This window comes from Rana temporaria, chromosome 8 (genome assembly GCF_905171775.1).
Source record: "Rana temporaria chromosome 8, aRanTem1.1, whole genome shotgun sequence".
Taxonomy (NCBI): Eukaryota; Metazoa; Chordata; class Amphibia; order Anura; family Ranidae; genus Rana; species Rana temporaria.
The window spans coordinates 78,204,586-78,226,105 of record NC_053496.1 but is presented as its reverse complement, the minus strand read 5'-3'; the positions used below and the strand labels follow the sequence as shown (position 1 = coordinate 78,226,105).

Below are 21,520 nucleotides of genomic sequence, written 5' to 3'. Positions count from 1 at the left end.
TTTACCATCTGAGAAGAAAAAATGCCTCATCCACAAATACCACAAAAGACTTCAAGCTGTCATTGATGTCTAAGGGGGCAATACACAGTATTAAGAACTGTGTTATGTAAACTTTTGTTTGGGTCGATTGGGTAGTTTCTGTTGCCATTATGATTTAAACAGAGTAAACACAGTTGATTGATAATAAATGGCTTCAGCCAAATACTAACCATGAGTGAAAGAACAGTTTGTGTTATCATTCATATTCTCTGAAAATTGACCAAGAAATCATAAATTCTGCCTGGGTATATAAACTTATGAGCGCAACTGTATATGTGTTATGTACGCATAAAGGGGTTAAATTATACCATACTCATTTATAAATGTTAATGGCGACCCCATAATACTGCTGTGCAATTCCACTGAACAGACACTCGGTTAACCCTTTTGCTGCCAGGCCCTGCGATCCCCTTTTAAACTCATGTGGTCAGAAGATTTTTGAAATTTTTTCCTTTTTTTTTTTTCCCTTATAGCTTTAATATTTTGTAAAAGACCCCTCAAACCATAAATTTTCTAAAAGCAACATGATTAGTAAAATAAAAATAAAGGTGCTACTGATTTTTAATACCCTGTGATATTTGCACAAATGTTTATCAAAACAACATTTTGGCTAAAAATACACTCAAATCACTAGATACCAACAGAGCAAATTTACAAAATCCCTGCTAAATTCCTATTAAATATAAAAGTTAAATATAAAAAGTTGATATTTAACAAATATTTGTAAATTTTTAATTTTGCCTTTTTGTGAAATGGTGAAAATCAAAACTACACAAAACTGTACATAGCCACATTTCTCTTAATAACTGGAGGTTTACATTTTTCTTCTGCTTTCAGAGTTTGTAAAAAGCTCCCCATAACCATACATTTTCTGAAAGCAAATGGCCAGTAGAATAAAACAAAGGTGCTACTGAAAGACCTGGGATATTTGAGCAAATGCTTATCAAAGCAATATTTCTGTTAAGAATTCACTAAAATTATTACTATCAGATACAAACACAACACTTTTTTACAAAATCCCTACCAAATATGAAAGCTAAAACTAGTTAAGTTAATAAATAACAAATATTTTCTTAATTTTATATTAAGCATTTTTGAAAAATTGTGAAAATTTAAAATTACGCAAAACTATAAATGACAACATTTCTTCAAAAACCTGAAAGTTTTATTTTTTCACCTACAGCTTTCAGAGTTTGTAAAAGACCCCCAAACCATACATTTTCAGAAAGCACACTACCAGTAGAATAAAAAAGAAGGTGCTGCTGATGTTTAAGGCCCTGAGATATTTGTGAAAATGTATATCCATTTTTTTTTCATTAAATATGCATGATATGTTTCTTTAGGTTAGTAAAACAGGTTCTATCTAAATGGGGGCATTTTATCAGCCAGTGCAGCAAATATGTGGAGGGGAAGGAAGCAGGGGGAGATGGGGTAGAGAAGTGGCGGTGGGTGGGGGGTCACATTTAAGGTAAATACTAGATAGTCTACTGAACAGTTTTGCAATTGGCATATGATCAATGTACAAAGTTACATAGTTTGTCAGGTTAAAAAGACACTAGTCCATCCTGTTCAACCAAAAAAAAAAACATAGAATCCCATATACACAATCCTTTACCCACACAATCCTTTACCCACAGTTGAGCCAGAGGAAGGCAAAACAAAAAAAACCTAGCAAAGCATGATCCAATTTGCTACATCAGGGGGAAAAAATCCTTGCTGATTCCCCGAGAGGCAATCAGATTTTCCCTGGATCATCTTTATCTATAAATGTTAGTACCCAGTTATATTATGTACATTAACCCTGGCAGTATGATTGTGTCAGATTTTTGATGCTGAAAGCGGTACAATGTTTTGCATGGAAATTTGGCATTTTATATTGTAGGCCTGTCATTCTTAGAAATAACTCACTTAAAGGAGTTGTAAAGAACCTATGCATCTATGAATCTATGCATTAAGGTGAAAAACATTGAATGCTGCTGCCCCCCCCCCCCCCCGAGCCCCCATTATACTTACCTGACCCCTCGAAAGTCCCACGCGGTCCCGATATCCTCTTCACCGATCAGCCTGGTCGTTGATTGGCTAGAGCGGATGTATTAAGAGCAGCACAGCCATTGGCTGGTGCTGCTGTCAATCACATCCAGTGACGCGGCACACCGAGGGGTGGGGCCGAGTGATACAGTGAGCGGCTATGGCCACTCGCTGTATCACAGGAGCGCGCCCGCAATTACTGACCACCATGCGAGCTCTCGCATGACTGTGGTTAGTAATTGCGGGGAGGACCAGAGACAGCAGCCGAGGTACCCAGAAAGCGAGGATCGGGGCCACTCTGTGCAAAACGAACTGCACAGTGGAGGTAAGTATCACATGTTTGTTATTTTTAATTATTTTTTTTCCTTTATTGACACTGTCCAAACAAGAGTCTAGCAGACATCCCGGGTATGATAAATTTTGAAACACAAAATCATAATTAATATTATAATAAATAAGTATAAATGATTATAACAAATAATAATATAATAATAATACAAATTATTTAATAATGTAATCAAATCAAAAACACTGAAATTTGCTCAGTTGCAGAATTGTCGCTGTCGTTACTTTCAGTGTTTGATGACAAATTTCCCCACAAATCACTATCGCTCAATTCTACAAGTGATTCTAATTTATTATCGCTGTTTTCTAGCTGGTCTTAAACCACTTTTGATATAAACGGACACTTTTTGGTTGTTATGGACAATCTCCAGTTTCCAGGCAGAAAGAACAGTATTTCTAATATAAAACTGCATGCAGGGCACTGGACAAACCACTAGGGACAAAGGGGATGTGTAATTATTTGAAACAGTACTGTAATCTGTAAGATTACAGTGTACTTTATGTAAACTGTGTTTTTTACTTTTTGAATTTGGCGCCGAGCTCCATCCCCGTGCATTGCAACGCTCACAGGGAACGGAGCTCTGCCCTGTGAATCAAGCAGAGACACAGCGGCTCGCAGACACAGTGGGGAAACATTGCAGGATCCATGGGACAAGGAAAGTACACTGTGCATGGATCCTGCGATGCGATCCCGAGTGGGGTTCGGGGTTAATAAGAACAAAAGATGCAGCCACACTCCAATCCAATGTAACTTCAATGTAAAAAACTGGAAACAGGCATTACAAGTCACAGCAACGAAAACAAGACCTGCCTGGAGTGGCAATCTCTGTCTCTTTATAGTTCCTGGGGCTCTGGGTTACCGCTTTTGGTACTGAAAATTTATCCCAAGCCACAGTCCAGAATACCGCTAGGGAGGTTAAGGAAAGAATCCAGGCTTTTTTAAAGCAATCTACTGAGCTGGCCAGAACCACCTCTGGAGGGAGTATATTTCACATTTTCACAGCTCTTATTGTGAAGAAACCTTTCCATATTTGGAGATAAAAACTTTTTTCCTCTAGACATAAAGAGTGTCCCCTTGTCCTCCATGATGACCTTAAAGTGAATATCGCAACACAAAGTTCACTATTTGGACCACTTAAGTATTTATTCATGTTGCTTATATCCCCCCTTAATCTCCACTTCTCAAGAGAGAACTCATAACTGAGTTCCCCCATGCCTCTGCCTCAGTTTGGTTGCCCTTCTCTGCACTTTCTTCAGTTCTCTGATATTCTTTTTGAGAACTTGTACCCAACATTGAACTGCATGTTCCAGATGATATCTTACAAATGATTTGTACAGTGGCAAAATTATATCTCACTCTCTGGAGCCCATACCTGATACACAGTGAATTTTGAACCTGTGTAAACTGGCTTGCTTGAATTCAATTTTAATGTGTGAACAGTTCATAAACTTCCACTTTGATAAGTTAACTACTTGCCGACCGCCCACCGCCGTTATACGTCATCACTTTAGAGATGAATATCTCGGTAACGGTAGCAGCTGCTGCCACAATCGAGATATTCATCTCTTCTGTGGGCGGCCGTGTTAACGATAATGGCGGTCTCCGCGGCGAATCCGCCGCGAGATCGCCGTTATCGGTGGCGGGAGAGGGCCCCCCCCCCCTCCCGCCGCTGTTCCGCGCCCTCCGCCGCTTACCGGAGCCGTCGGTAGCGGCGGAGGAGATCGCGACCATCCGACAGCTGAGCGGGGACGAGACTGAAGGAAAAATCTCCTTTGCCCGTCCCCATAGCTCCGCTGGGCGGAAGTGACGTCAAAACGTCAGTCCCGCCCAGCGTCTTAAAGAAACATTTTTTTTTTTGTCATTTGAAAAAATGACATTTCCAAATTTTTTTTTTTTTTTGCATTTAAGCCTAAATATGACATCTGAGGTCTTTTTGACCCCAGATCCCATATTTAAGAGGACCTGTCATGCTTTTTTCTATTACAAGGGATGTTTACATTCCTTGTAATAGGAATAAAAGTGATAATTTTTTTTTTTTTTTTTTCAGTGTTAAAAATTGTAAAATAAATAAAAATAAATGCGAAAAGCAAAAAAACATTTTTTTAAAGCGCCCCGTCCCGACGAGCTCGCGCGTAGAAGCGAACGTATACGCGAGTAGCGCCGACATATGAAAACGGTATTCAAACCACACAAGTGAGGTATCGCCGCGATCGTTAGAGCGAGAGCATTAATTTTAGCCCTAGGCCTACTCTGTAACTCAAAAAATGCAACCTGTAGAATTTTTTAAACGTCGCCTATCAAGATTTTTAAGGGTAAAAGTTTGACGCCATGCCACGAGCGGGCGAAATTTTTAGGCGTGACATGTTGGGTATCATTTTACTCGGCGTAACATTATCTTTCACAATATATAAAACAATTGGGCCAAATTTATTGTTGTCTTATTTTTTCATTTAAAAAAGTGAATTTTTTCCAAAAAAAGTGTGCTTGTAAGACCGCTGCGCAAATACGGTGTGACAAAAAGTATTGCAATGACTTCCATTTTATTCTCTAGGGTGTTAGAAAAAAAAAAATATAATGTTTGGGGGTTTTAAGTAATTTTCTAGCAAAAAAAAATGGTTTTGTCTCGTAAACACCGACTCTGAAAAACAGGCCCGGGGCTAAAGTGGTTAAGTTAGGTAGTGCAACTGTGTTATGCTACCTAAATAAACATATTGGCCCAGATTCACAAAGCACTTGCGCCGACATATCTCGAGATACGCAGCGTAAGTGCAAATATGCGCCAGCGTATCTGTGCGCCGTGCCCACAAAACTAAGATACGCCTGAAAATAGGCTTCATCCGGCCGACGTAACTTGCCTACGCCGGGGTAGAGTGGGCGCATATTTACGCTGGACGTATTTGGCGCTCCCATTGATTTTCTATTCACATATGCAAATGAGGGAGATACGCCGATTCACGGACGTCCGACGAAGTGCGCATAAAGTCATACGTCCGACATAAAGTTATGCCCCATAAAGGAGGTGTAACTCAGCAGCATCCATGCAAAGGGCTGCACCAGGGAACACAAGCCGACATATTTTACGTAGTTTACGTAGGACGTGAATATGACTAGGCGTAGGTTACGTTCACGCCGTAGGCAGTGATCCGACGTATCTTAGGCAGTTGTTCCGACGTGATTGTGAGCATGCGCACTAAGATGCGTCCACAGGATGGCGCATGCGCAGTTGGCGATACATATCTGTCTGGCGCTCGGCCCATCATTTGCATGGGGTCACGCCTCATTAGCATGGCTCACACCCACTTCCACTTACGCCGACTTACGCCTGAGAAACCCAGCGCAGATTTGGGAGGAAGTGCTTTGTGAATTCAGTGCTTGCCTCTCTGCGCTGCGTCGGCGTAGCGTAAAGGAGATACGCTATGGCGGCATAAATATGCGCCAGTGTCTGTGAATCTGGGCCATCATGCATATTTAATGAGCAAATATGGTAGCAGCTAGGTACATTGTACTGTATAACAAGAAGTTACAGTATTGGTAAAAAGTAGAACACACTTTGTCAAAGTTTTTTCTCCAGTAAGCTGTTAGAATCTACATTATATCTAAATATATTGCCATTGAAAAAAAAAATAGATTCAAGTAAACGTCGTTATGTAAAATTAGAGCCCATTCCATCCACCACTGTTAGTAACAGAATGAAAGTTAAGATGGAGCTTTATAGATACATGATTCCTTACTATCATTTCTGTACTTCATACATTTGTTTTGTTACTAAAATTAACAAATATATGTTTTTTAAAATAAAAAAATATAGTAGTATTTAATTTTGTCTACTGAGTTAACTAAAAAAAATATATGTAAAAGCAGCATTGTATTTTTATTATATCTTTATTAAAAACCCAACAAGATCAGGGTGTTTCACTGTCTGTGAACCAATTCTAACTATATTCCATTTTGGATGCAGAAAAAGCAATGTTAAAAAAAAACAGCTAATGATTCATGCTTTTAAAATTAGTCCTGATTTACAGAAATATGAATGAAATAGCACACAGATCTAGCAAGTTTGGTACATTGCCCGGGGAGATGCAAATATCACTATGTGATGAAAAACCATCCTTAAGATTTACTGTTACCAATTTACAACATTCATTAAATCAACATTCTTGATTATGTTGCAAAATGTTAAGGTCAATAAAAATGCTTTTACTCTGTATTGCTAACTCATTGTGATTTGTTCATAATATAACAAGTGTTAGGCTATATGAACTGTATTGGGTTTTCCCTGTAATGTGGGACCATCAGCCACTGTAAACCTTTCAAAGGTTGTCAATTTGATGTAATTTTGAGTACAATTTGTATTCTGTTATGGATTTTCACAGATTTTAATCCACAGTGCAAATCACTTACCATTCTTAATGTTTCCTGTAACTAAAGACTTTAACTGAAGTTAAGTGCCCTTTAAAGAATAATAAATCTTGTTATGGAAAGGGCTGATTAGTCCTTCTGGGATATTTCCACTGAATAGTAAAACATCAGTGTTGGATTTCGTTACTCATAACTATATACCCAAGGTGCAGCTTCTTTTTTATTCAGTCTCTTTATGTCTTAAATTATTTTTGTAAGATACTTATCACTGCATCCTCTGTAGATTGCTTGTTTTTACATAGTAGTCACTTTGATGCTTCTGCTGAGCCCAAGAATAAGGTATGAGCAGAATTATGTTTTACTAGATTACAATTAATGCAGAAGTTATTTTACTAAAACAAGATAAAAAGTGAACCATGGGGGGTGATCATGTACCTTATTGTAAGTCATGACCATATCCGGATTCACAAAAAAAGCTTAGTCAATTTATGTGCAATAAGTACAGCCTGAAAATATTTATAAAATCTAATATCCTTAATGCACTGTATATCTATAGCCCAATTTTGTTTTCATATTGCATATAGTAGGTACACTTATGTTTTTGTCATGTGTCTCAGAAGATTTCCCTTAAATTCCTGTAGATTCAACACAGAGAGGATGTCTTTCACATGTAAGGGAAATCATCTTTTAAACAGTTGTCATGTGAACAAGTGCCCCTGTTGAAAAATTTCCCCTATTTTCTTGTTCTGATTGGATCTCAACATTTTGAATTTAACCTAACTTTCATTCCCAATGACATTGATAATCAGGGCAGTTTGAGAGAGTGAATCTCCTGAAGTGAGACACAGAAAGTAATAAAAACCCAGCAGTGGTTCTTACCCTTCAGTACTTTATCCAAATATTTTAAAAAGTTTTGGCTTTGGTTATACTTTAATAGTTCATTGCTGACTGTTCCTTATACTAGTCTAAAATGTATGACACAACTTCAAAGTATGCAGAGCTCTCTGGTTTAACCCCCAAGACTCTTTTACTCAATCAGTTTCTCCAGTTTTTTTTATTTAGTCATGGATGGGTGCTTGGCACATCATCAAGTTACATATTTCATCCCTGGTGGCTTTGTGTCAGTTTCTTTAGACTTTACACTCCTTGATTTATATCACCATTGCTCACTTCATTGACCCTGTTAAGCCCTCCCTGGTTTATGACATCTTCACACCTTCATATAAAAATCAGCACTGGGATACCCCTGATGATCCACCACATGGGGAGTATGATATTGACTTCTTAGTTACACACCCTGCCAGTAATCAGTGTGACTCTAAAACATACATTGAAGCTTGTGCTCCTCTTACAAAAAAACCTCTGCAATTACCTCCGCTCCTCCATTTCTTCTTTACACTCTAGGATAGATCATTGTCACTGAGCACACAGTGGACTACAATGAGGTCGCAAAGGCCCATGATCACCACAATGAAGAAATTCTCTACCTACAAGTGAAATTGCTTGACTTTAAACCTCCAGACCTGATCCCCTATTTACAACAACTATTCTTCAAACTCCTGCCTTGGTTGTCACAATCTAATTTCATTATAGACTGTGCACACAGGTTCACCAAGCCTAACCACCTTCCTGCGTCTATCTCATGAGATATGCTAGCGCATATTCACTTTTTTCACATATAAAAGCAAATTATGGCTGCAGCCCACTCTGCCTCCACATTGCCAGATCCCTATTCCTTTGTCACCTTCACAGATATATCCACTGCCACAGCTCAAAAGCGCAGGAAGTTTGCCCAAGTCACTGCGGTACTCCAAGATAACAATGTCACTTGCAAATGGGGCTTTACCACCAAGTTAGTAGTGACCTACCAAAACCAGGCAACCAACATCTCTACACCAAAATAGGGCATCAAAAGGCTGCTAAATTGGGGCCTCCTCACCTCTCCTCCACCTGATCCTAAACAGTGCTTCCGCACGCAAAACCAAGAGCGCAACTTGAAGAAATCTCTCTCCTCATACTGACCAAGGTCGTGACCCTTAGCGTTATGACGTAATGTTTTTCTAATTCAAACAACACAATATCCCAGGTGAGCGTCACTCCAAATGCGCTTTCAGTTTTTGTTGTTCTCTTTTTACCCCCGGAGAAGAAAATAGGGTGCCAAGCATCCTAACACATGTCAAATGTATCATTTGTTTTACATTCTGTTGTATCTGTTATTGCTTTTTTTGTCTATTGTTGAATTGCTAGTTATATGCGTGCATACAAAACCTGTTATTGATAATGGTATTTTGTTAATTTCCCAACATGTGGATCATCATTACATCTCTAATTGTGAAGGGCTTTAACTCTCCTTTTAAACAAAATGTATTATGTTAAGAAGCCATTAAGCCCAAGTTGAACCTGATATGTGTTCAAGAAACTCAGGGGCAGATTCATGTAGAAATCTGTTACGCTGCGGCGGCGTAACGTATCCCATTTACGTTACACCGCCGCAGGTTTACAGCGTAAGTGCCTGATTCACAAAGTACTTACCTGTAAACTTGCGGCGGCGTAGCGTAAATCTGTTTGGCGCAAGCCCGCCTAATTCAAATGGGGCGGGCACCATTTAAATTAGGCGCGTTCCTGTGCCGAACATACTGCGCATGCTCCGTCCCTAACATTTCCTGAAGTGCATTGCGCTAAATGACGTCGCAAGGACGTCATTGGTTTCGACATTAACGTAAATGGCGTCCAGCGCCATTCACGGATGACTTACGCAAACGACGTGAAATTTTAAATTTCGATGCAGGAACGACGATCATACTTAACATTGGCTAGGCCACCTAGAGGGCACCCTTAGTTTTACGCCGCATATCTCTACGAAAACTACGTAAATTTAGAGCGACGGGCAAAGCAGACGTTCGTGAATCGGCGTAACTAGTCATTTGCATATTCTACGCCGACCGCAATGGAATCGCCACCTAGCGGCCGGCCTAGAATTGCAGCCTAAGATCCGACGGTGTAAGTCAATTACACCTGTCGAATCTTAGGGCTATCTATGCGTAACTGATTCTATGAATCAGATGCATAGATACGACAATCGTATCTCAGAGATACGACGGCGTATCAGGAGATACGCCGTTGTATCTCTTTTGTGAATCTGGCCCTCAGTTTCCCTCCCGTAAGCCCCCAACTGTTCTCATAAGCAGTTCCCACATTGCTTTTTTGCTAACTCCCTTAAAAAGAAAGCTGGAGTCTTAATTGCCATACGCTCCTCTGTGTCGTTCAAACTGCTTCACTCTGAGATTGACCCCAATGGTAGATACCTCATCTTAAATGTGTCAATGAATAAACCAATACAGGAGATCCTTCTTATGACCTTGGGGGTTATTTACAAAAGGCAACTCCACTTTGCACTACTGAAAGTGCAATTGCTGTAGATTTGAGTGGAAGATCTGAAATGAGGGGAAGCTTTGCTGATTTTATCATCCAATCATGTGCAAGCTAAAATTATGTTTTTTATTTTCCTTGCATGTTCCCCTCAGATTTACAGCAACTGCACTTCCAATTGCACTTTCAGTTCACTTGTAGTGCAAAGTGGATTTGCCTTTCGTAAATAACCCACCTTATCTCAGAAGGTGGCCACCTTTGTTATCACTTTAGCGTGAAGGATTTCAGAGCTGTCAGGCTTGTATTCTTTTCTCCTCAATGAGAACATTGTGTTGCTTTCTATTTGTTTATCTTCTTCACATCCTAAGCAGATTTTCTTACACCAGGTTGGCGTGGCTGATACAATTTTCTTTTTATATAAATAGTTGACTTTCTTTTTTTTTTTCATTCAATTTTAAGTTTATTTTCAATAAAAGTACATACATTTGTACTATAACAGCAGTATACAAGTCAATAATATACAAAAAACAATAAAGCAAGTGCATTACTCCACATATTAGACATTCTTGTCGTAGTAACTGTCCATCATATCTATCCATTTCTTATGTTCATCACCATACGGTGAGAGTAAAACAGTTTGTATAAGCAAAGAAGAAAAATTAGGTGTAACTAATAATTTATAATTAAATAAAAGAATAATTCAATATGCTATAGGATCCCTTAGGGCTACCGTTGCCACACAATAAATTATATATAAGAAAAAACCCCCATGTGTGTACTAGACCTAAGTTCACGGAACGAATAAAGGATAGGATTTCTGGAGAACTATAACCTCTCCGACACCCCCAACGGGAACTGTCTGTGTCCAAGAGGTCAAGCAACCCCTTCAATCCCCCCTCCCTCCAATAGTTATTACTAAAACCCACCGGTTTCTGTAATCATATATTCTCAAAACCCTCATCAAACCTAATATCCCCAAAAGTTTGGTGTAATCCTTTAATAACCTAAACATAGGCAAATACAAATGTTTATAATATTTTTTATTTTTTTTCTAAACATAACACACTGAGAATGAGAAATAGCGAGGATTCTATCCTCATAGATAAGACAACGAGATATAATCAAAGAAAAATCAAAGAAAGGAAGAGAAAAGAGAAAAAGAAAAAGATATGGCAGCCTGCCTGCCAATGAACATCATCATCCTCAGGATATAAATGTCATCACAGCCTTCACGGGGTAAAAGATATTCCCATAAATTTCATCCAAGGTTCCCATATTTCATGGAAAAGAGTAGACATATCCAACATGGAACAAACCCTCTTTTCTTGTTCCATAATCCATGTAACCTTTTGTTTCATATACCGGATGGAGACAGTAGTCTTTTTCCACGCAGCTGCGATTGTGATCCTGGCACCCATCAGAATGTATAGGATGAGTTTTCTAGTAACCTTGGAGGTCTGGGGTAACATTCCGTTAAGTAAAGCAATAGTGGGGGATTGATGTAAGTTACAGCCTGTGACTCGTCTTATTATGTTAAACACCTTATTCCAGTATCCCCGTATTTTGGGACATTCCCACCATATATGTATCATAGACCCCAATCCCTGACAACCTCTGAAGCATAGGGGCGAAGTTGACGGATACATGGAAGCCAGTTTAACAGGAACTAAATACCACCTAGTATAAATTTTTACATTAGCTTCTACAAGGGATATATTCACATATCCTTTAATGGATCTAGTATAGTTATTACACCAGTCAGATAAATCCCATGTGTTATTAAGTTCCTTTTCCCAGGCCAGCATATGAGGTAATTTGGTACAATTATTAGCAAGCAATTGATATATGATGGAAATATTTCCCTTCCTGATCAAACCCTGATCACAATTACTTTCATAAGGTGTCAATAGTCCAGAGATTGAGTCACTATCCCATAGGCTTTGTGCATAATCATGTAGTTGAGAAAATCTTAGTTTTTCTGAGACAGGAAGATCTAGCTTGGCAATGAAGTGTTGTTCAGGAAGTGGACCCGAGCGTGAAAAAAAACGACCTATACGATACAACCCTTTATCATGCCACCATTTGAAAGAATCTATATCAATTTTAGCAACAAAGAGTGGGTCTAGAAAAACACTTGATAAAGGCCTGCCTTTAGAAATTAGAGAGGGATTGTTTTTAAGTGAATCCCATAAAACTAAGGTTTGAGAAAGAGTCGGAGATAATATAGAAGGCCTATTCTTGGTAGGACTCCACATCAACTCCTCTATCGTTAGATTCGGGGTCGCCTGCTCTTCTATATCTAACCAGTCAGGGCGTTCATGTTTAAGAAAAGTTTCCGATAACTGTGCCAATCTCGCTGATTGATAGTACCATAATAAGTTGGGTACCCCCAGACCACCCTGTTCAGGCAAGTTATAGAGAGTGCGAGATGAAAGGCGTGGACCCTTATTGTTCCAAATAAACTTGGTAATCTTTCCTTGAAAAGATTTTAGATGACTTTTAATTATCGGTATGGGTAATGATCTAAAAAGATACAAAAGCCTAGGGAGAAGAGTCATCTTAACCGAGTTAATTCTACCAATCCAACCTATATTCTGAGTACCCCAATCTTTCAAATCTTTCTCAAGTTTTCTATACATAGGGGGATAATTGGCCAAATACAAATTTTGGATGTTGGGGGTCAAATAGATACCCAGGTATTTGATATAAGAGGTGTCCCATTTGAATCCATAATCTTTCTTCAGTAAAGAAACCGTGGATTCAGAGAGAGAAACATTGAGGGCCCTAGACTTGGCCATATTCACAGTTAGACCTGAAACCATAGAGAATTTGTCTAAAAGAGAATATATTTCCGGTAGGGACGTGTCTGGATCGGTCAAAAACAGTAAAAGGTCATCTGCAAATAAGGCACATTTATGCTCCATTTTGGCACATCTAACTCCCCTGATATTTGAGTTTTCACGAATAGCTATAGCCAGGGATTCCATAACTATTGCAAATATCAGGGGAGATAAAGGGCAGCCCTGCCTAGTACCCCTATGAATCTCAATAGGTTCCGAAAAAATACCCTGAAAGCGTATATTAGCTTTAGGGTGAGAGTAAAGTGCAGATAATACTCCAAGAAATTTCGTGCCAAACCCCCAACGTTCCATCACTCCGAACATGAATGGCCATGATACTGAGTCAAATGCTTTCTGAAGATCTATAGAAAGAAGCATTCCCCTTTGATTAGTATCACCAGTCCAACCCGAGTTCAATATAGAGATCAGATCTACAGCCCTCCTAACCTGATCAGGACCTTGCCTTCCAGCAATAGTTGACTTTCTAAGATGTATTCTTTGCTATTCTGAATGGCCTACACAAGAGATCCTCTGTATCCAGTGCAACATTTTCTAATTGGATTTGCCTGATTATTTTGCACATCTTCCTTGCAAGGACTAAAATGTTTGTTCCCTGTAACTACCTTCATGGTCAGTAATTGTCTTCTGGGCCTTTCAGCACCAGGCAAAAATTGTCCTGGTACGTTTGGCAGCTAAGCTTTTTTGATTTGCACATTCCCCAAGTTTTAATGTGTGGCTGTCACATAATCGGCAGATGCCAGCTTTAAAGGCCAGGTCCTACAAGTGGATGGGTGACCTGGTAATGCTATGATGCTTTTGCCTAGCCTTGGAAACATCTACCCCTCTTTTTTCCCTCTTGGATTGCTTTTGAACTCCCCAGTAGAAGATCAACTGACTGATCATTTTGTGCATTAGGTTATTGGAGGATACATTTCCCTCTGGTTGATAGACAATTGCTACAGTTAATATTTTTTCTTAGGAAGGTTATCTGCTGTTACCACTGTTTGATTTCTGCTTGCGGCTTCTGAGCTTGTCAGTGCATGCAGGGTTGTTGCCAGTAGAAGAGGCTGTTCCATTTTCTTTGCTTATGTCTAAACTATTAAGGATTTGTGCAAAAACAGCTTTTAATTGGGCCAAAACGTGTTGAATTTTAACAGCTTCCGGAACCAGCCGGCAGGTTGGCTCTCCTGGGCGAGCCGTCATATCTGTATGTTGGCCCTTTAAGACGCTGTAGGATGTAGGAGGTGCACCCACAGCATGTCCCCAGAGCCTATGCAAGTGCCCAGCGGGGACGGTGACCACTGGGGAGCCAGGATCACTTGTGACAGGGCGAGAACCGAGATCTGTGAGTGTAAACACAAATCCTGGTTCTCTTAGGGAAGAGGAGACCGATCGTGTGTTCATAGTGAGTATGAACACATGATCGGTCTCCTCCCCTAGTCGGTCCCATCCCCCCACAGTTAGAACACACCCACACAGTTAACCCCTTGATCGCCCCCTAGTGTTAACCCCTTCTCTGCCAGTGACATTTATAGAGTAATCACTGCATTTTTAGCACTGATTGCTGTATAAATGTCAGTGGTCCCAAAAATGTGTCAAAAGTGTCCGCTGATCACCGCCATTACTATTTAAAAAAAATAATAATAAAAATGCCATAAATCTATCCCCTTTTTTGTAGACCCTATAACTTTTAGGCAAACTATTCAATATACCCTTATTGCAATTTTTTTACCAAAATGTAGAAGAATACATATCGGCCTAAACTGAGGAAAATTTTTTTTTTTTTTTTTTTTTTTAAATATGGCATATTATAGAAAAAAGTTAAAGACGTTGTGTTTTTTTCCAAATTGTCACTCTTCTTTTGTTTATAGCGCAAAAATATCACCAAAAGAAAGCTCTATTTGTGGGAAAAAAGGACATACATTTTGTTTGGGTACAGTATTGCACGACTACGCAATTGTAAGTTAAAATTACACAGTGCCATATCGCAAAAAATTACCTGGTCAGGAAGGGGGTACTTTCTGTAAAACACTAAACTACATTCAATAGTTGTGATGTCCAAGTAATTGGTGAGGCTCTCAATTCTGTTCTAATCATAAGGAAACCCAAGCAACTTAATTTGAACATATGATACAACACAATCAGCCATATGTTGTCTCATGTGTCACAAAGTTGATTGTAGGACTCACACATTGGGATCCCACAGTAGGAATTTTTAATATCCTATCTCAGTACCATTTACGTTTACTGACTGGCTCTTGCTGCTGCAGCTATCTCCCAGCTCAATGTTGTTTCATATTACTGAAGCTGACAGTGAATGTACACAAATACACAAGTGACATGCAGGGTATATGGTGTGGTGGAGGAGTGAAGAGCGAAAGCTGAAGCATGCATAGAGATGTGGCATACAGGAAATTATGACTTCCAGAAAGTAAGGAATCCCTGCAAAATTCACAGATCTATGGTATTAGATGTTATTATCTACTACTGCAAGTGTTTTATCGTGGATGTAAACTAGGGTGACCAGACATCCCCGGTTTCCAGGGACAGTCCCCGTATTGAGCACACTGTCCACAGACCAAGTCTGTCCCCGGTTTTGGCCCCAGATTGGATTTGAACAGGGGCTGGGGCAATTTCAAAATGCAGAATTAAAAACAAAATCTGAATTACACCCCCCCCCCTGCTCTGCCGCTCCTACTTGCATAGGGGGGTGTATTTTTTCCATTATATGTGCCCCTTTCTGATGATCATGTGCTGGTCGGAGCGGAGGGAATATTTCTTCAGTTTCGGGTGCGTACCCATTCAGCTCCGCTCGCATGTTCTTCTGCCTTGGCTCAAGTCCCGGCCAGCCGCCTGCCTGCTTATCTCCTTGCCTTCACTGGCAGAGTGATCTTCCTCCGCTCCCCACCCAGTAGTAGCCTGGGCCCGGAGACTAAGACTTGACAGGCTGTGAGGCGGGTTAGCGGCGGGCAGAGAGTCGCTGATTGCCACCAATACTAGTAAAAGAAAATATATATGTCCCCGTATTTCATTTTAAAAATCTGGTCACCTTAATGTAAACCTAATTCAGGAAATCTGACTTAAACACATATATCTGCTGCTCCATTCCTCTTTTATCAGCATGATAACTTCTAACAAGTTTTCCAACACAGGAGATAAAAGCAGATGGAAAAGAGTGTCTGGGGGGGGTGCATAGAGATAGATAAGCAGAGAGCTTGTCTATTCACAGCACAGCTCTGAATGATTCTTCATTCCTCTACCTATGTGTAGGGGTGTGCGCCTTTCCTCCAATGAGCTGTTGCACAGTGTATGACAAGACTCCACACCCAGTGGTGGAACAGGAAGATTTTTTTTTTAACATGATGTTCACGGTTTTAACAAGATACGATAGCTGAAGAATGCAGATATACTGTACAAATAAAACTTATATAGGAAGATTTGTTTCATCTCTGTGTATCATCTGAGGCTGTTCACTTCACTGGGTATATGTGAGGATTTACATCCACTTGTAAAAGTGAGGTGTGGCGATGGGCTCTCTTTTAGCTCACCATCATATTGAGGTGACTACATTTTTTGCATCTATTCTGTACATATTTTTATAGCAGGAAATCACTGTAACTCTAAGATGGTGTGTGGGTCTTCAATTGTTAAGATTTAAGTGTTGCAAAGAATAAAGTTAAAAGAATAATATGACAAGCATATTTAGATATGCTTGTCAGGTATTCACGGCTGAAACAAAAGCCAAATTTAGCCAAAATGATACGTGTCTGAGTCAACTAACACTCAGACTCCCTTTTAAATTTAAAGCAGCGCCTGCCCTACAGGACCAGTCCGCTACATAAATAAGGAAACAGAACAGTTTTTTTTTCACTCTGCACATGTCTACCAATTACATCTTTGCTTGGTCTTTGTCTGAATGTAAACATGCTTGGTACAAACATAAAACTACACCTCTACCACCCCTCAACAAAAATAAAACCCACACTCTTCTATTTTTCTTATGGGTTTTGAAAAGACGGCATGGGGTACTATAACTCCTATGCATGTGTACAGCATAGTGTAGATCAGGGGTCTTAAAAATGTGGCCCTGGGGCCGAATGCGGCCCTTTGCTTGCCTTTATCCGGCCCTTGGGGTACTTCTTCTTCCAATGATACAAGACACTATTCTTCCCTCTGATACCAATGATGGGGCATCATTTCTTCTATTGACATCAGTGATGGGGCACTATTAATCCCACTAACCCCAACCATAGGGGACTATTTCTTCCATTGACACCAATAATGGGGCTTTGTTCCTCAAACTGACATCAACAATGGGGTACTATTAATCCCATTGACACCAATGATGGTACACTAGTCCTCAAACTTACACCCACAATGGGGCACTATTAATCCCACTGAAACCAGTGATAAGGCACCATTTCACCCCTTAATACCAAAGATGCATTGTTTACTCCCACTGATGCCAGGATACTTTTTACTCTCGGTGACCACAGTTCGGCCCTCCTAATTTCTGGCGGATATTAAACTGGCCCTTTGTTTAACAAGTTTGGAGACCCCTGGTGTAGATTCTAAAGGGGTTTGTGAGCAGGAAAGCAGAAGGCAGAAAGCAGAAGTCACTGTAAATCTGAGGGGTACATGCAAGGAACATAAAAAACAGCATTTTAGCTTGCACATGATTGGATAATAAAATCAGCAGGTCTTCCCCTCATTTCAGATTTACCCCTCAGATTTACAGCGACTGCACTTCCAAGTGCATTTTAAGTGCAATTTCAAGTGCACTTTGCACTTTTAGTTTGCACTTGTAGTGCAAAGTGGATTTGCCTTTTGTAAATAACCCCCATAGTATGGAGAGATGAGGAGGAAAGGGGAGCAGATTCATGCTTTGCCATCCTACACTATGGGAATGTACAGGTATGTCACATCTCCAGTCCCTGCATGCAAAGGTGGCTCTATAGGAAGCTGCAGGAGAAAGGAGTCACACTGAAACTAGAAGCAGAGCTCATGGCACTAGCTTAAATTGAAACATAGGTAAGAATTAAAAGGTAAAGGAGTTGCGTGTGATTAAATCATCTGCTAAAAGTGCTTTGAAAACTGAAAGTTTAGTATCACTTTATTGCTGCAATCCCAGTTCATGCTTCTCGAGCAGACCCACTCAGTGTGATTCAACCCCAGTGTTGAAAATCCTGACAGGAGCACCAGGTACACTCTGTCACTGCACACTCTGTCCCTGGAAATCATGTTGTATCCTATGTTTAACTCATGTTAAAATTTGTGTATTGTGCCATGTGTGCGCTTGTGTTTTTTTTTTGTTTTGTTTTTTGTAATGCTCATAACCCTTTGTTTTGCTTTTAGCTGGCTCCAGATGCAATTCCAGTATGTATGCAAGAGTGACTTTTAAAAAAAAAAATCTTGCATGGCTTGGAGTGTGACACTTACTAAGATCCCCTTGTTTGCTTTTCCATCTTTTATTGTAAAATAATACTATGCATGCATTTTAGAATGTTTTCTAAACCATTGTTAAACATTAGTTTCTGTAAATTACTCTCATGTCTATTTTACTGTGTGGTGTTTATTCTATGCTAATGTAATTAAAACACATGCTGTAATTTACAAAAACAGTTACTACACAGAACAATGAACTCATTCATGTGTTATGTTTTGCTTCAATATGTGTGATGCTTGTAGCTACATTCCCTATATTCACCAGGCATTTTTTTTCTAGTCATTAAGTTTAATAGGCTTTGCTGATTCAGGGGAAGTGTTTTGATCTCATTTCATTGTCATTATTTATTTATGTACAAGCTTATTTTAATGCACTATACTATTATTGGGTGCATGTGTTTTACTACAACCCCCAGTATCTGCATTGAAAACAAGTTGACTGTTTGTCATCTGGTCTTTGTTGTACATCCTAAACTATTACATCATTACGTCCTGTCCTGGGCAATTCTGACATTCCTCTCATACATGTAAACAACATTTTTTTTTGATAGAAAACTAATTAGAACAATCTAAATATTATATATTTTTAAGCAGAGGCCCTAGAAAATGAAATGGTGGAATTTGCCTTTTTTATGTCATAATTATGTCATATTTGTGCAGCAGTTTTTCAAAAGTGGTTGTATACTCCCAATGCGGAAGTTGTACTTAGAGGTAAGCCTATAATAAAGCTTACCTCTAGGTACTGTAAATATCTCCTAAATGTGCGCCATTTAGGAGATATTTTACTTGTAGTGTGCCAATGTCATTGGCGCATGCGCTGTGAAGAAACTGCCTTCCATGTCGTTTTTTCACTAGCAAGTACCATGACTGATGGCTCCCGCTCGCATGCGTGGGAGTGACATCACGCAACTGCAGCCAGTCACAGAGCCGAAGTGCATGGCCCTGGAAGGAAGAGGGGCAAAGATGGATGCAGCCACCAGAGGGGACATCGCAGGCTTTGTTTGCAGGTAAGTGGCACATAATGCAATACTAGCCCATTAAGCTTTTACTTTGCTGGGGAAAAAAGAGGGTTTACTTCCTCTTTAATGAATTTAAAGGAACAAAAACGTATTATAATAACCAAACTGGTAAAATATAAAATATATAAAAGGAACTAAAACCATCAAAACAAACATATATGGAACATTATAAATGTATTAATGTGCAATGTCCATACACCTCCATCAGATGTCTCCAGCTAAGTGATAGTGATATCTTATATACAAGTCCATCAAAATAAATGTGAAATCAGTGCTTTCTTCCACCAGCCCCTAGGCAAACATCCTACTCACCAAACATTACAGGTAGTCATAACCAGCATGTCAAGCAGAAATGATCTCCAGGTCACCGGCCCAAGAAGTTGCACACCCACCAGGCAAAGATATGGTATATCATATATTCGAGAAGAAAAAGAAAGGCTCCTCAAAAATGTATTGTATCACAGCTAAAAAATGCACTTACGAAAATGTCGATAAAACAGGCTTATAGAATCAAGCAGACACGCTAATCATGTTCCACCTGACTTCCAAGGAATGACAGAAGTGAAAAGATGATGTTATGTGGAGTAAATAGATACCAAACATGTCATTTAAAATTGTGCTTGCCAGTGGCACAGTGCCAAATTAGGGTAATAAAAAATCTCCATAGGCATTGATTTAAAAGACCTTACAGGTTACCAGTTTAGAGTTGCACTGGAAAATTATTGCTCTCACTGATGTTCATGGTGATCCCTCACATCTGTGGTGCGATCACCGTTTACATATGCACTTGGGACCTACGAGCATGTTCGCATTTGCGCTGGAGCACAGGGGAACAGGGGCTCTTTAATAATTGCTAATAATAATTTAATAAATTGCTACAGAGATGACCAATATATCACCCTTCCTGTCTTTGGACTTTTATACACATACGGTGGCCGGAAGTGGTTAAAAAAATTATCAGATCTAGAGGAACCAGCAAATAATGTTGGCAGATCGTTTTTGCAGATGGAAGCATACCACAAGCCATATACCTCCAAAGATTATCCAATTCTAGTTAGGGGCGGATCCAGAGTCGAGTCTCGAGAGGGGTACCGACAGAAAATGTGCTGATTACATGCAATGTCTGTGCAATGTGAATTATCGTGACATTCGGACCAAACTCGTGCAGCACCCTATTTTTGTCCGCAACAAAATCGTATCACATGGGTGTTCACATGCGATCTGATTCTGCAAATCGTGCTGCATTTTGCAAACTGATTGCAGGGTATCGTTAACTTAACATACACTCCTCAATCCAATCGCATGAACAGGTTTGCGATTTAGATGCGCTGTGGATTTGCAGTGAATTTGCTGTGAATGCACACTGCATCTGGTGTGAACTGAGCCTAAATGGCAGTTCCAAGTATTGGCAGCTGGCGTGATATAGCTGAGGAGGTGAGCGTAGCCAGCATTTATGAAAGTGCCAGGTACTGTGTTACCATATTAGCTCTTCTGCAGCTCCACTTTTAAATCAATATCCTGCATTAAAATTAGATTAACCACTTTAGCCCCGAGCCTATTTTTCAAAACTACTTGGAAAATCTAAAAATCAGACATCACAGACAATGAGCAGTAATGATCCGCCAAAGTAAAATATATTAATACAGAAGAATGCATAAAAATATATAAAAACACACACATTCGTAGGGCACCTATGTCTAAAGATAGACAGCAACAGATCAATTTTTTAGCAATGAAGCTGTTGATATCCCACTTAATATTATGTCCTGAGGGGGAATGACAGCATAATTCATGTATCCATCAAACTTCTAACTTGGATACCTCTTGTTTTTTGTTACAACCTCTCCATTGTAATTTTTCTTTAGCAATACCAGCAAATTTCAAATCTTTAGAGTTTCTGGCATGGTACTTTCTGAAGTGTGACGAGAGACTATGATGTTTATTTCCACATCTGATATTGCAGACGTGCTCTCTTAGCATGTCCCTTAAACTACCATGTACCCATGTACTGTTTCCCACAGGTACATTCTAAAAGGTACACAACATGGGTAGAATCACAGGAAATACATTTATCA

At 39.6% G+C, this 21,520-nt stretch overlaps 1 protein-coding gene across 6 annotated transcripts in view; it reads left to right on the top strand.

Moving 5' to 3' along the window:
* PCDH15 (protocadherin related 15) overlaps window positions 1–21,520 on the top strand; it is a 1,266,541-nt gene that overhangs the window by 694,696 nt on the left and 550,325 nt on the right. For 4 of the 6 annotated variants that reach the window (XM_040362073.1, XM_040362072.1, XM_040362070.1 and 1 more), the window contains one exon: window positions 18,337–18,357. The exons of the other annotated variants lie outside the window; for them this stretch is intronic. In XM_040362073.1, the coding sequence (XP_040218007.1) occupies window positions 18,337–18,357 (21 nt within the window). The remainder of the gene's footprint in view (window positions 1–18,336; window positions 18,358–21,520) is intronic. 6 annotated transcript variants of the gene reach the window in all.